Here is a 15008-nt window from a genome sequence, read left to right as displayed (position 1 = left end):
GAGGTCCATCGTAAAGAGCTCGTTTCTATCGTATCAGTTTCTATCGTAAAGAGTACATTGAAGCGCGATGCTGCGCGCGCTAATGCTTACGCAAGGAGCAAGCGGACAACGCGGTTCATAAAAGAGTCTTTATTGAAAGTACTCAAACTGCAGCACTGAGCTGCTCCGGGCTGCGCGCCCCGTGTATATCTTGAGGCCACGCCTCTCTCTCGGGCGTGGCCGCCGCCCACTTGGTGCGCGGAATGATGTCACCACGCCAGTGGGCTTTCGTGTCCGCCACAACATTATGAAATGTGGTGTCCAAATGCTTATATAATGGCCACAATTATTCCCACTCCTTGTGGGGTTGGCCAGGAGAAGTTTGGCCAAGTCATTCACGAACCAGCTGGCCAGGCCTGACATTCGAATAAGGTTAGGGCAGGAATTTGTAATTTGGCCATGGTGCTGGTGATAGCTCAACTCCTCTTCGCGAAGGACACTATGGGATCCTTAATGTCCACTGACTAATGCCGGCCGACGGGACACCCGGTTAACGTCCATCCAAGGGACGGCATACACATTGATGAATCACCTAGCTGACATGTAAAACACCAGGATGACAGGATGACATATATATTTACATCTTCATCTGTGTATCCTTGGCCGACACTCTGGATAGTCCTGTTCATTTCTGCATCTAAATCCCATAAATGGAATAATAAGGATATCAAAACAGGACGTGACCCTACCAAGGGCATGATAGAAATGGTAATAGTTTGGTTGAATTTATCATATATATTGTTATAAAAGTTTTTTCCAATGATCTACAATTACTATGAGTAGTATAGGTGTCATAAAACAATATAAAGACATTGTACCTGCTCCCTTTCAAAGTGCTGCACAGCGAGGATGTTTACATCTTCATCTGTGCATCCTTGGCCCACACTCTGGATAGTCCTGTCCATTTCTGCACTCTGCCTAGAATGTGACAATCACGGCAACTACAACTACACAAGAAAACCCAAAGTAGAGACAAAGAAAAACCACACATGGTCTTGTTTATTCAAAAAGGACACACAGGAATCTATATCTTGTTAAAAGCACAGGACACGGACTACCTTTCCTGCAGCGCACGCAATGCAGTAGCACGTCCTGTCATCCGCTGTTCTACTGCAAGCCCCAGCTGATGTTCAAGGTTGAGCAGAGGATGCGACAGCTCAGAATGGATGAGGGTACGATAAGCCTCGGAGAAATCTCCATCCACATCGGCTTCCAATTGTGGAGCAAAGCAAAGCCATGTCTAATCAAAGAGATGAAAACAATAAATACAATAGCAAAGTCTGAAAGCATCAGACAGGCCAAGATGTACTTTTTTTTCAGCTACACGACAGCATGAGATATCACCATGTGTTTGCCTGCAGTTGCTCAATTCAACTGCTGAGTTAATGGATAGGTCTCACTCTGAACAGTCTTGGTGCATCATGCATCCAGCTGCCTAAAGGACCTATGACCGGCTGTTTCATGTAGTGTTACCAGTAAGGTGGCCTGGCAGGATTACCGAGTGGCATACGCACTCTGCTCCAAGCTGCCTAGCATGGATTCAAACCCGACCCCTACTATAAACGGTCAACCTGGTACTTCGCAGGCAGGGCGAGGCATAAATGTGTACACCGTTCGTCAGAGGACGTTAAAGACACATCTGCCAGCACTGATCATTGGTGGATGTGAAAAGAACCTCCGGCGTCTCTCACAGAAAGTAGGCGAGTTATCGTCAGATTACAAATCTAACGAGAAAGCATCTCAAAATGCAAAGCCCGTCTGCGTCCACTTTGTATCCGAACTAAACTTGACAAAAACGGCGGTTGTACGTTTTATTCATTTGTGTTCTCCATATTCTCATAATAAAGATTTGTTGAAGATTTGATGGCAAAAGCTCAATTATTAAAAATGTTATGGCCTAGCAGACACACTGAAGCAAAATGGTATATAAATAAATAAACACGGAAGCGATTTTAAAAAACCTGCCGTCTCATGCTTGACAAATGCTGACCGGGCAAACGTGGTGTGGTGCTGACCGGGCCGCCGTGGTGCTGACCGGGCAAACGTGGTGTGGTGCTGACCGGGCCGCCATGGTGCCGGCTTCCGGTCCGCTCGAGCAAGGAGGCTTGCTTCGATCTCTCCACAGCATCGAAGTCCTTTCCAAGGGTGTGGTGCTGACCGGGCCGCCGTGGTGTTCGCATTACAGCCCGACCGAATATCGTCGCTTCGTGGCTGCTTTCCGCCGCCGAAATCCAGCGCGGCTTGGGCGATTCTGCCCCTGTTTGGAGAACACCCAGCGAGGCCTTCATCGGGGCCAAGCGAGCAAGGGCGTGTCGGGACCTGGTTCACGCCATTGGCCGAGTGGTTCGCACCAACCGGAGCTGTTTTCGGATGACGTGCTGATGTCCTTGGTCTTCACGCCAGGCTCTGGGCCGACTGGGCCGACGTGCATCGAAGTCCTTTCCAAGGGTGTGGTGCTGACCGAGCCGCCATGGTGCTGACCGGGCAAACGTGGTGTGGTGCTGACCTGGCTGACGTGGTGCTGACCGGGCAAACGTGGTGTGGTGCTGACCGGGCCGCCATGGTGCTGACCGGGCAAACGTGGTGTGGTGCTGACCGGGCCGCCATGGTGCTGACCGGGCAAACGTGGTGTGGTGCTGACCGGGCCGCCATGGTGCTGACCGGGCAAACGTGGCGTGGTGCTGACGGGGCCCCCGCAGCCGTGATGCCCCCCTCACTCCCCCCACCCCCCGAGAATTTCCATGTTTCAAACGTTTCCCAGTGTGTACCCTGGATTAGAATAGGTACACCGTATCCCTGCGAGTCGTAAGAGATGACTAAGAGGGTTGGCGTCAGGAAGGGCATCCGGCCATAAAAAAACATTGCCTCAAAAAGAGAACCATGACAATTACAACTACATATGGGCAGGGTACAGCCCGAAGTGGAGATCGGTTTCTGAGGTTTGGGACATGGAATGTAGGGACAATGACAGGGAGATCAGGAGAAGTGGTGGAAGTATTGGTCAGAAGAAGAGTGGACATATGTTGTGTGCAAGAGACGAGATGGAAGGGAAGTGGTGTGAGAATGGTGAAGGGTAGGCAGGGACAGAAATACAAGTTTGTGTGGCAAGGGTGCCTGGAGGGCGTGAATGGTGTTGGTGTCCTGTTTTCTGAGGAGTTTGTAGACAGTGTGGTGAGTGTGACTAGAGTGAGTGATAGGTTGATGATGGTGAAAATGATGAATGGAAAGCTCTTGGTGAACGTCATCTCGGGATATGCTCCGCAGGTTGGTCGGAGCGATGAAGAGAAGGACAAGTTCTGGTGTGCGATAGAGAAGCTGATGGAAAATGTGAAAGATGAGGAAGTTGTTGTGGTGGGAGGAGACCTGAATGGACATGTGGGAAGGAGTATGGATGGTTTTGAGGGAGTTCATGGGGGTTACGGATATGGTGTGAGAAATGGAGAAGGTGAAAGGATTTTGGAGTTTGCTGATGGAGCTGATTTGTTGATTTGTAATACTCAGTTCCAGAAAGAGGATAATAAGCTTGTTACATACACGTCAGGTGGGTCGACGACAACCGTTGACTACCTGATGGTGCGTAGGTGAGATAGGGGGCACCTCCGGGACACAAAGGTGACCCCGGGGGAGGAGGCTGTTTCACAGCACCACTTGGTTGTCTGCGACATAAGGGTGAAAGGTGCGAGGAGAGCTCGGCGGGTGAAGTACCAACCGAGAATGAAGTTGTGGAGGTTGAAAGAGGTGACAGTAAGGGAGGCAGTAAAAGAGAGGCTGAGTAGGGTAGAGGATGATGTGGTTGAGCTTGAAAGTGGTTGGATGTAATGAAAGCGAGTCTGTTGGGAGCCGTTGGTGAGGTATGTGGATGGACAAAAGGACCACCGAGGCACTCGGAAACATGGTGGTGGGATGATGAAGTTGGAAAGAGGATTGACGAGAAGAAGAAGAAGTTCAAGGAGTGGCAGAAGGCGAAGGGTACGGGAGCAGAAACAGCAGAGCATGAAAGTTATAAGGCAGCCAAGAAGGCTGCAAAGAAAGAGGTAGCAAAGGCGCAGGAGGCATGTAGGAAAATGTTCGGAGAACGCTTGGATTCGGAAGAGGGTCAGAGAGCAGTATTCAGGATTGCAAAGCAGACAGCAAAAGAGAGGTGTGATGTGATGGGGGTGAGTTGCTTGAAGGATGAAGTGGGACAAATCGTTGTGGACCCAGATGGAATTAAAGGAAGATTGAAAAGATATATGGAAATGCTGTTGAATACAGAGAATGAATGGGATGGCAACATAGAGAGTAACCCAGTTTTAGGACCGGCAGAGAAAAAAACTGAGAAGGAAGTTGAGGAAGCGATAAAAGCAATGAAGAGTAGAAAAGCGGGAGGGATGACGGGAGTTGTGGGAGATATGTTGAAGGCAGCAGGAAGTTGGGGTGTGAAGAGAATGACAGAGATCTGTAATCTGGCAGTGAAAGAAGGCCGTATTCCAGTGGATTGGGAACTGAGTACCCTCGTCCCTCTATACAAGGGGAAAGGTGACCCTCTAGAGTGTGGCTCGTACCGAGCGATAAAGTTATTGGAGCATGGAATGAAGGTATTGGAAAAGGTGTTGGAGAGGAGGATAAGGAAGAAAGTGAAGATCGACGAAATGCAGTTTGGATTTATGCCAGGAAGAGGAACGACAGACGCGCTTTTTATTGTGAGGCAGTTGCAGGAGAAGTACATGGAGAAGAGGTAGAAGTTGTTTCTTGGGTTTGTTGATCTGGAGAAAGCATTCGATAGGGTTCCACGCAAAGTATTGACATGGGCAATGAGGAAGTTAGGAGTGGAGGAATGGTTGATCAGAGTAGTGATGGCAATGTACAAAAGAGCGCGCACAGCTGTAAGGACGAAGGACGGGAACAGTGGTGAGTTTGAGGTGAAGGTGGGAGTGCATCAGGGGTCGGTACTAAGTCCACTACTATTTGTAGCTGTGATGGAGGTGCTGGCTCAGAACGTAAAGGATGGTTTACCGTGGGAGTTGTTGTATGCAGATGATCTGGTGTTGATTGCGGAGAGTATGGATGGACTGAGGGAAAAGATGACCAAGTGGAAGGAATGTATGGAGACAAAAGGTCTGAAGGTGAATATCGGAAAGACGAAGGTGATGGCAAGTGGTAAAGCATGTAGTGAGGTGGAAAGAACTGGGAAGTGGCCCTGTGCTGTGTGCAGGAAGGGTGTCGGAGTGAACTCCATTCAATGTACAATGTGCGCTGAGTGGGTTCATCAAAAATGTAGTGGTCTGAGAGGGTCATTAACTAGTGTGGCAGCTACATTCAAATGTAAGGTGTGCACAGAGGGAGCTGCAGATGGAGGAAATGTTGAGTTGGATCTTGGAGACGGCGTGAAGCTGGAAGGTGTGAAAACATTTTGCTACCTCGGAGACATGCTGAATGGAGAAGGCGGATCAGACTCGGCAACGGTTGCTAGAGTGAGATGTGCATGGAAGAAGTTTCGGGACCTGAGTGGCGTGCTGATGAGGAGGGGAGTGTCGTTGAAGCTGAAGGGAAAGGTGTATGCTGCATGTGTGAGAAGTGTTATGATTTATGGGAGCGAGACATGGGTAATGAACGTAGAGAAGCAACGAAGGTTGGAAAGGGTGGAAATGCGAATGGTTCGATAGATGTGCGGAGTATCGTTTAGAGACAACAACAACACAACAACATGCATTTTAAGGCCATTTTCCCTGCTAGAGCGGGGGTTAGCCTTGCGGTCCCCATGACAATCTTCTCCACCTTGCCCTATTTTCTGCATCTCTCCTTGTTAACCCCCTTGCCAGCATTTCTTCTTCCACCATCTTTGGCCAAGTCTTTCTCGGTCTTCCCCGTCCTCTACTTCCTTCGACATTAATTTCCATCACTCTTCTCAACCAGTCACTTTCATCCTTCCTCAATGCATGACCAAACCATCTCAACCTGTTCCTCTTCACAACATCAATCACAGGCTCCATTCCCATCATTTTGCGCAATTCATCATTTGTCTTCCTCTCTCTCAACGATACTCCACACATCCATCGAACCATTCGCATTTCCACACTTTCCAACCTTCGTTGCTGCTCTACGTTCATTACCCATGTCTCGCTCCCATAAATCATAACACTTCTTACACATGCAGCATACACCTTTCCCTTCAGCTTCAATGACACTCCCCTCCTCATCAGCACGCCACTCAGTTCCCGAAACTTCTTCCATGCACATCTCACTCGAGCAACCGTTGCCGAGTCTGATCCACCTTCTCCATTCAGCATGTCTCCGAGGTAGCAAAATGTTTTCACACCTTCCAGCTTCACGCCGTCTCCAAGATCCAACTCAACATTTCCTCCATCTGCAGCTCCCTCTGTGCACACCTTACATTTGAATGTAGCTGCCACACTGGTTAATGACCCTCTCAGACCACTACATTTTTGATGAACCCACTCAGCACACATTGTACATTGAATGGAGTTCACTCCGACACCCTTCCTGCACACAGCACAGGGCCACTTCCCAGTTCTTTCCACCTCACCACATGCTTTACCACTTGCCATCACCTTCGTCTTTCCGATATTCACCTTCAGACCTTTTGTCTCCATACATTCCTTCCACTTGTTCATCTTTTCCTTCAGTCCATCCATACTTTCCGCAATCAACACCAGATCATCTGCATACAACAACTCCCACGGTAAACCCTCCTTTACGTTCTGAGCCAGCACCTCCATCACAGCTACAAATAGTAGTGGCCTTAGTACCGACCCCTGATGCACTCCCACCTTCACTTCAAACTCACCACTGTTCCCGTCCTTCCTCCTTACAGCTGTGCGTGCTTTTTTGTACATTGCCATCACTACTCTGATCAACCATTCCTCCACTCCTAACTTCCTCATTGCCCATGTCAATACTTTGCGTGGAACCCTATCGAATGCTTTCTCCAGATCAACAAACCCAAGAAACAACTTCTTCCTCTTCTCCATGTACTTCTCCTGCAACTGCCTCACAATAAAATGCGCGTCTGTCGTTCCTCTTCCTGGCATAAATCCAAACTGCATTTCGTCGATCTTCACTTTCTTCCTTATCCTCCTCTCCAACACCCTTTCCAATACCTTCATTCCATGCTCCAATAACTTTATCGCTCGGTACGAGCCACAGTCCAGAGGGTCACCTTTCCCCTTGTATAGAGGGACGAGGGTACTCAGTTCCCAATCCACTGGAATGTGGCCTTCTTTCACCACCAGATTACAGATCTCTGTCATTCTCTTCACACCCCAACTTCCTGCTGCCTTCAACATATCTCCCACAACTCCCGTCGGCCCTCCCGCTTTTCTACTCTTCATTGCTTTTATCGCTAAACCCTGGTGTTGGGCTAGCGGCTAGGGTGCCAGCTTCGGATCATAGGATCCTGGGTTCGAATCCCGGTCGATCGCTCAATTAACGCCAGGGGGGTTGACTCAGCCTGTCATCCTTCCGAGGTCGGCTACTTGAGTACCAGGTCACTGGTTATTCCCTGCTTGTCGTAAAAGGCGACAAAAAGGGTTGGCGGCAGGAAGGGCATCCGGCCGTAAAACATTGCTTCAAAAAGGGGACCGAAAAACAACAACAACGATGGTCCCCGAAAAAGGCCAACCCCCGCTTGCGGGGAAAAAATGGCCTCTAAAGGTTAAAAAAAAAAAATTTTTTGTTGCTTTTATCGCTTCCTCAACTTCCTTCTCAGTTATCTTCTCTGCCGGTCCTAAAACTGGGTTACTCTCTATGTTGCCATCCCATTCATTATCTGTATTCAACAGCATTTCAATGTATCTTTTCCATCTTCCTTTATTTCCATCTGGGTCCACAACGATTTGTCCCACTTCATCCTTCAAGCAACTCACCCCCATCACATCACACCTCTCTTTCGCTATCTGCTTTGCAATCCTGAATACTGCTCTCTGACCCTCTTCCGAATCCAAGCGTTCCCCGAACATTTTCCTACAGGCCTCCTGCGCCTTTGCTACCTCTTTCTTTGCAGCCTTCTTGGCTGCCTTATAACTTTCATGCTCTGCTGTTTCTGCTCCCGTACCCTTCGCCTTCTGCCACTCCTTGAACTTCTTCCTCTTCTCGTCAATCCTCTTTCCAACTTCATCATCCCACCACCATGTTTCTGAGTGCCTCGGTGGTCCTTTTATCCATCCACATACCTCACCAACGGCTCCCAACAGACTAGCTTTCATCGACATCCAACCACTTTCAAGCTCAACCACATCATCCTCTACCCTACTCAGCCTCTCTTTTAATGCCTCCATTACTGTCACCTCTTTCAACCTCCACACCTTCATTCTCGGTTGGTACTTCACCCGCTGAGCTCTCCTCGCACCTTTCACCCTTATGTCGCAGACAACCAAGTGGTGCTGTGAAAAAGCCTCCTCCGCCGGGATCACCTTTGTGTCCCGGAGGTGCCCCCTATCTCGCCTACGCACCATCAGGTAGTCAACGGTTGTCGTCGACCCACCTGACGTGTATGTAACAAGCTTATTATCCTCTTTCTGGAACTGAGTATTACAAATCAACAAATCAGCTCCATCAGCAAACTCCAAAATCCTTTCACCTTCTCCATTTCTCACACCATATCCATAACCCCCATGAACTCCCTCAAAACCATCCATACTCCTTCCCACATGTCCATTTAGGTCTCCTCCTACCACAACAACTTCCTCATCTTTCACGTTTTCCATCAGCTTCTCTATAGCACACCAGAACTTGTCCTTCTCTTCATCGCTCCAACCAACCTGCGGAGCATATCCCGAGATGACGTTCACCAAGACCTTTCCAATCATCATTTTCACCATCATCAACCTATCACTCACTCTCGTCACACTCACCACACTCACCACACTATCTACAAACTCCTCAGAAAACAGGACACCAACACCATTCACGCCCTCCAGGCACCCTTGCCACACAAACTTGTATTTCTGTCCCTGCCTACCCTTCACCATTCTCACACCACTTCCCTTCCATCTCGTCTCTTGCACACAACATATGTCTACTCTTCTTCTGACCAATACTTCCACCACTTCTCCTGATCTCGCTGTCATTGTCGCTACATTCCATGTCCCAAACCTCAGAAACCGATCTCCACATCGGGCTGTACCCTGCCCATATGCCCATCGTTTAGAGAGAGGAAGACAAATGATGAATTGCGAAAAATGATGGGAATAGAGCCTGTGATTGATGCTGTGAAGAGGAACAGGTTGAGATGGTTTGGTCATGTGTTGAGGAAGGATGAAAGTGACTGGTTGAGAAGAGTGATGGAAATGAATGTAGAAGGAAGTAGAGGACGGGGAAGACTGAAGAAAGACTTGGCTAAAGATGGTGGAAGACGAAATGCGGGCAAGGGGGTTAACAAGGGGAGATGCAGAAAATAGGGCAAAATGGAGAAGATTGTCATGGGGACCGCAAGGCTAACCCCGCTCTAGCAGGGAAAATGGCCTTAAATGTATGTTGTTGTTGTTGTTGTCATGCTTGACATGCTGTGGCAGGGCTAATAAGGGTTATTTATAGTTACTATGACATTGCCCTTTTACATTTTTACCCAATTTTTAACTATTTTCTCCATATTCTCATAGTTAAGGTTTAATGAAAATTTTATGACAAAAGCTAAAATGATCGAAAAGTTATTGCCTGGACAGACGGACAGATACACATACAGAAGCGATTGCAAAACCCGGGCACATGATCCTGCCTGAACTGCGGGTAGCAAACGGTCTAGTCTTCTTGGACACTCCTCGCTATCTTGAGTGTGGTTGATGTCTACACAGCAAGCAACGCTTACGCTCGAAGCAAATTGACCAGATAGTTCACCTGTTTCATCTGAAAAGCCTTCTTCTCCTCTAAAGGGCAATCGATTCAAATTCCCACTCATAAAGTGGTGTCTCTACCTCTACTGCCAAGATAACTTGAAATAGGATCCCATCTTTTTGTCTGGATAGACAGAATTTGTGTTTGTCAACTACAAATAACATAGACAAATAGATTAGTTGGACAGCTTAATCCCCAGACAGGTGAAGTTTTAAAGATTATTTGAACCTAAAGTATTGTTCACCAATTTTTTTAAACTGAAAATAATTTAAAAACGTATTGATAGCTCTCAGAAAAAGAAAATTTCATGGGCACAGACCATGCTTCCTCTCCATCACAGAGAAGTTTGTGGTCAAGCTAATCTCTGCTCTCTTTACGCTCCTCTTTCACAAGCCTTTCATTCCCCTCAACCTCTTCCAGGTCATTTGCATTCATCTAGAGCTCATTGACTGTAGAAAGCTTTGTGCTTAGCTATCATCTCCTTTTCTATCATATGTGGAAGCACTTCCCTCTGGAGTCCATCCCATTGTACTCTTTCCGAGTTTCAAAATGGCAACCGATAGCAATCTCATGTCTACAATACGTAACTCATGATCCGTTATATTCTCACTTATCTCGTCTATCTGCAGCTTTCACACATCAAGTAGTTGCCTTCCACCTTCATTCTCCCTTTGTTGACTTTCCTCCCTCTGCCAACCAGATCCTCCATGAGCCTCAACCCAAGTATTTCATTTTTTATTGCTGGACATGATACCGATAGACTCTGCATCCTCAACCACATTCCCAGGATGGACCTCACCGTAGAGTAAGCAGCATCCCAAGATGCGAGCAGGTCCTCAAAACCGGTTTCATCCCGAGCCAGCCGTGCTAGCGCCATCTCTCCTGCCTTGTCTTGCAACTTCAACGTTTCAGACCGCACAAAATGGCTCAGCTCCCGATGCAGGTCTACAACACAGCGTCACAGCAAACAATGATGGGGCGCATGGGCACCACGGGTGAACGTTAACTCAGGGTTAAGATCAAACAGGCGGAGTGAAGCAGCACCAAAACAAAAACTGCATAGGTAAGCAGGTTTGGTGACATTCAGACACAATGTCAAGGTCAACCCAGTACCATTGTGGTTATTTTTCCAATCGCACAAGGTAGGCGTGTGAATGAAACCGCAATTATTCCCAATTCCGAAACATACACGATTGAATAGCATCCAGAACTTTCGCACAGCACGCACCGTCCTCGACGTAGCAGGGCAGACAGTGCTGCTCCATGATCCGGGCACAAAGGTGGTCCAGCGAACCATTCATAGGGATCTTTATCGAGTGGGAAATTTGCTCCTGCAACCCAGCAGGGCCAGCCTGGAAGATGAACCGGCGCTCCAAGACCTGCATCTCGCCTCCGTAGTCCTCCCTCATGACCGCAGCTGCTTTTGCTTTATAGAACGACTAATGAGGTATAGAGGGGAAACACCATCTGAGGAAAAGGGGACAGCAGTAGGTAGCTTCCACAACCTACCATACCCACATTATATATGCAAGTTATTGAATTCCTGCAACCTTTATCAACCCTATCGGTTTCTATGGTAAAGATGAGGTGTGATGTCAAAGTGCACCTTTAACAACCACAATTACTCCCACGTTTTTGTAGAATTGGCCAGAAGTTTCGCCAAGTCTTTCACGACAGGCTGGCCAGGCCTGACGACTACGGTTAAGGCGATCATTTGTCATTTGTTCGATGGTGCCGGCGATAGCTCGCCTACTCTTCACGAAGGACACCATGGGGTCTTTAACGGTCAACAACGAATGCCGGCAGACGGGACACCGGATTGACGTCCATCCGAGGGATGGCACAACACACGTTGATGAATCACCTTACTTGTGATACACGTGGGCGGAAGTTTATACAGCCGAGTCGGGATTCGAACCAAGGCGAGACAGCTTCGACTCGAGGTGAGTGTGCGTACCGCTAGGTCACCCTACCACTACCAGCCCTTGGTAGTTGGTGTCAAAATGCTTCGATAAAATGAAAACCAGGAAGACGACACGAATATTATTATCGACTGCACGACGTATTCAACTTCAAGATGTTGATCAATTTCATGCATTCAATCATGGCCTACCGGTAACTTATTTCTAACCCACAAATATTAAAAAACAAACAAACAAAAAACACAAATAAATGTCCGGATGCCGCAGTTTCAGGACCTTTTTGATGAAAAATAATGGAAAGCATCCGAGAATTATCTTGACTTTCGGTGATATTATAACATCATTCACGGATTCCACATTACATTTTCGTCAAAACAAGCTGACGTGCTTCTGCCCCCAGGATCTAAATGTAACTTATGGGGGGTAGCATCAGGTATTGACCAAAATAATTAGTTTCGAGTAATATTGGACTCTCGGTAACCTCTGACAGAAAAAACGGAATCCTTGCACAACCATAAAAATACAACCAGCTACACCGCAATAAACGCACAACTCGTGTATAAGTTTAAAAAGTGATTTTAAAAAATCAAGTCATATTGTAAAAAAGTAGATTATAAATAAAGCAGGCCGGATAAAGCAGAGTAATATATTGTTAACCTCGTATCAGCGACGAAGGTTATCATTAGAACCATTAGAACCGCCTCAGAACCAACAGCACTGCTGATCAAGCTCGAGTGGGTGACGCAATTCGTAGATTCCGCCTTAGAGTGACGTCACAATCGATGCTCACGCGGAAGAAGTGGCATAATGGTGATACTGTATGACACAATCGACCAAATTTATGATGAATATCCACATAAAGGTTAAACAGGGGTTGCTGAAGCTTAAATTAATAACCAGACATAGCATTGGAGATTTCAATCGATCCGTTTTGTTTGTTTTAAACTTCCAAAAACCTGTATGAATCGCGTCAACGTTGCGACTTGAACAAGCACTGCGTTTCGCTCACGGTACCGCTCACGGCACCGCTCACGGCACCACTCACGGTACCGCTCACGGCACCGCTCACGGCACCACTCACGGTACCGGCACGCATGCGGGAGCGCATTTTGAACCGATCCATGACATGATGACATCCAGCTACGACTTTCACCTGCAATCGTACATTATATGAGCTTTGTCATTTAAAATTCCACAATCCGTGAGTTCTTCACCCAAAACTTCGCGCTCCGTGAGGGGAGGGCGCGGGTGAGTTGTTTCCTGCGGACCCTCCGTACGGTTTTCCCGCCACTCTGGCACTGTGGTCAAAAAGTTTCCCTTTTCCTGTTCCCTCTCTCAAACAGTACAGAAGATGCCACGAACCGTGAGGTTTGTCTCTTCGTGCGGTTTTAAATGTAATGCCGTCATTAAGCGCCGGCACGGGTTGATCAGTAAATCGGTGGCCTAACGTACAAATCGGTGTTCCAAATCAAAATGTGTTTATTATGTTCTTTAAAGGCCACAATTATTCTCACGTTATTGCCGGGGAAGCTTGACTAAAGTCTTTCACGAACCGGCTGGCCAGGCCTGACGGTCGACTTAGTTTCGGGCAGGAATTTGTAATTTGTTCATGGTGCCGGCGATAGCTCGCCTACTCTTCGTGAAGGACACCATGCGATCTCTGTTGTCCACCGACGAATGTCGACCGACGGGACGGGACGCCCAGTTTAACGTCTGTCCGAGGAACGGCACACACGATTGATGAATCACCTTGCCAAAATACCATGTGCTATGATGCCAAAATACCATATGTTATGGTGCCAAAATACCATGTGCTATGGTGCCAAAATACCATGTGTTATGGTGCCAAAATACCATATGTTATGGTGCCAAAATACCATGTTATGGAGCCAAAATACCATATGTTATGGTGCCAAAATACCATGTGCTATGACGCCAAAATACCATATGTTATGGTGCCAAAATACCATGTGCTATGATGCCAAAATACCACATGTTATGGTGCCAAAATACCACGTGTTATGTTGCCAAAATACCATGTGTTATGGTGCCAAAATACCATATGTTATGGTGCCAAAATACCATGTTATGGAGCCAAAATACCATATGTTATGGTGCCAAAATACCATGTGCTATGACGCCAAAATACCATATGTTATGGTGCCAAAATACCATGTGCTATGATGCCAAAATACCACATGTTATGGTGCCAAAATACCACGTGTTATGTTGCCAAAATACCACACTATGGTGCCAAAATACCATGTTATGATGTCAAAATACCGCTTGTTATGGTGCCAATATACATGTGTTATGGTGCCAATATACATGTTATGGTGCCAAAATACCACGTGTTATGGTGCCAAAATACCACGTGTTATGGTGCCAAAATACCACGTGTTATTGTGCCAATATACATGTGTTATGGTGCTTAAATACCACACTATGGTGCCAAAATACTGTACCATGTTATGATGTCAAAATACCGCTTGTGATGGTGCCAATGTACATGTATTATGGTGCCAAAATACCACGTGTTATGGTGCCAAATACCACGTGTTATGTTGCCAAAATACCACACTTTAGTGCCAAAATACCATGTTATGATGTCAAAATACCGCTTGTTATGGTGCCAAAATACATGTGTTATGGTGCCAAAATACCACGTGTTATGTTTGCCAAAATACCACATGTTATGGTGCCAAAATACCACATGTTATGGTGCCAAAATACCACATGTTATGTTGCCAAAATACCATATGTTATGGTGCCAAAATACCACGTGTTATTGTGCCGAAATACCACGTGTTATGGTGCCAAAATACCACATGTTATGGTGCCAAAATACCACATGTTACGGTGCCAAAATACCACATGTTATGGTGCCAAAATACCACGTGTTATGTTGCCAAAATACCACATGTTATGGTGCCAAAATACCATGTGTTATGATGTAAAAATACCACATGTTATGGTGCCAAAATACCATGTGTCATGCTGCCAAAATACCACTTGTTATGGTGCCAAAATACCACGTGTTATGGTGACAAAATACCACGTGTTATGGTGACAAAATGCATGTGTTATGGTGCCAAAATACCACGTGTTATGGTGCCAAAATACCACCTGTTATGGTGCCAAAATACCACGTGTTATGGTGCCAAAATACATGTGTTATGGTGTCAAAATACCACGTGTTATGGTGCCAAAATACCA

At 46.8% G+C, this 15008-nt stretch overlaps 2 protein-coding genes across 10 annotated transcripts in view; one reads left to right on the top strand and one right to left on the bottom strand.

Annotated features, from left to right (window-relative positions):
- FERRY3 (FERRY endosomal RAB5 effector complex subunit 3) overlaps positions 1-12326 on the bottom strand; it is a 34121-nt gene extending 21795 nt beyond the window's left edge. The window contains exons 1-5 of one of the 9 annotated variants that reach the window (XM_068122869.2): positions 12069-12326; positions 11099-11337; positions 10670-10815; positions 1098-1279; positions 858-957 (exon numbers count right to left, since the gene is read on the bottom strand). In XM_068122869.2, coding sequence (XP_067978970.2) covers positions 858-957; positions 1098-1279; positions 10670-10815; positions 11099-11279 — 609 coding nt within the window. In that variant the 5' untranslated portion in view covers positions 11280-11337; positions 12069-12326. Of the gene's footprint in view, positions 1-857; positions 958-1097; positions 1280-10669; positions 10816-11098; positions 11338-11734; positions 12033-12068 lie in introns of those variants that run through there. The other 8 variants (XM_078782211.1, XM_068122871.2, XM_068122873.2 and 5 more) reach the window with 8 other exon arrangements.
- LOC137430808 (uncharacterized) overlaps positions 11746-15008 on the top strand; it is a gene marked incomplete at its 5' end in the record, with an annotated part of 45308 nt that continues 42045 nt past the window's right edge. Inside the window, one exon of the mRNA XM_078782732.1 lies at positions 11746-11813. Within this exon, the coding sequence (XP_078638858.1) occupies positions 11746-11813 (68 nt within the window). The remainder of the gene's footprint in view (positions 11814-15008) is intronic.

This window comes from Myxine glutinosa, chromosome 7, assembly GCF_964187855.1.
Source record: "Myxine glutinosa chromosome 7, kmMyxGlut1.1, whole genome shotgun sequence".
NCBI classification, from domain to species: domain Eukaryota; kingdom Metazoa; phylum Chordata; class Myxini; order Myxiniformes; family Myxinidae; genus Myxine; species Myxine glutinosa.
This window is presented reverse-complemented; position numbering and strand designations above follow the sequence as displayed.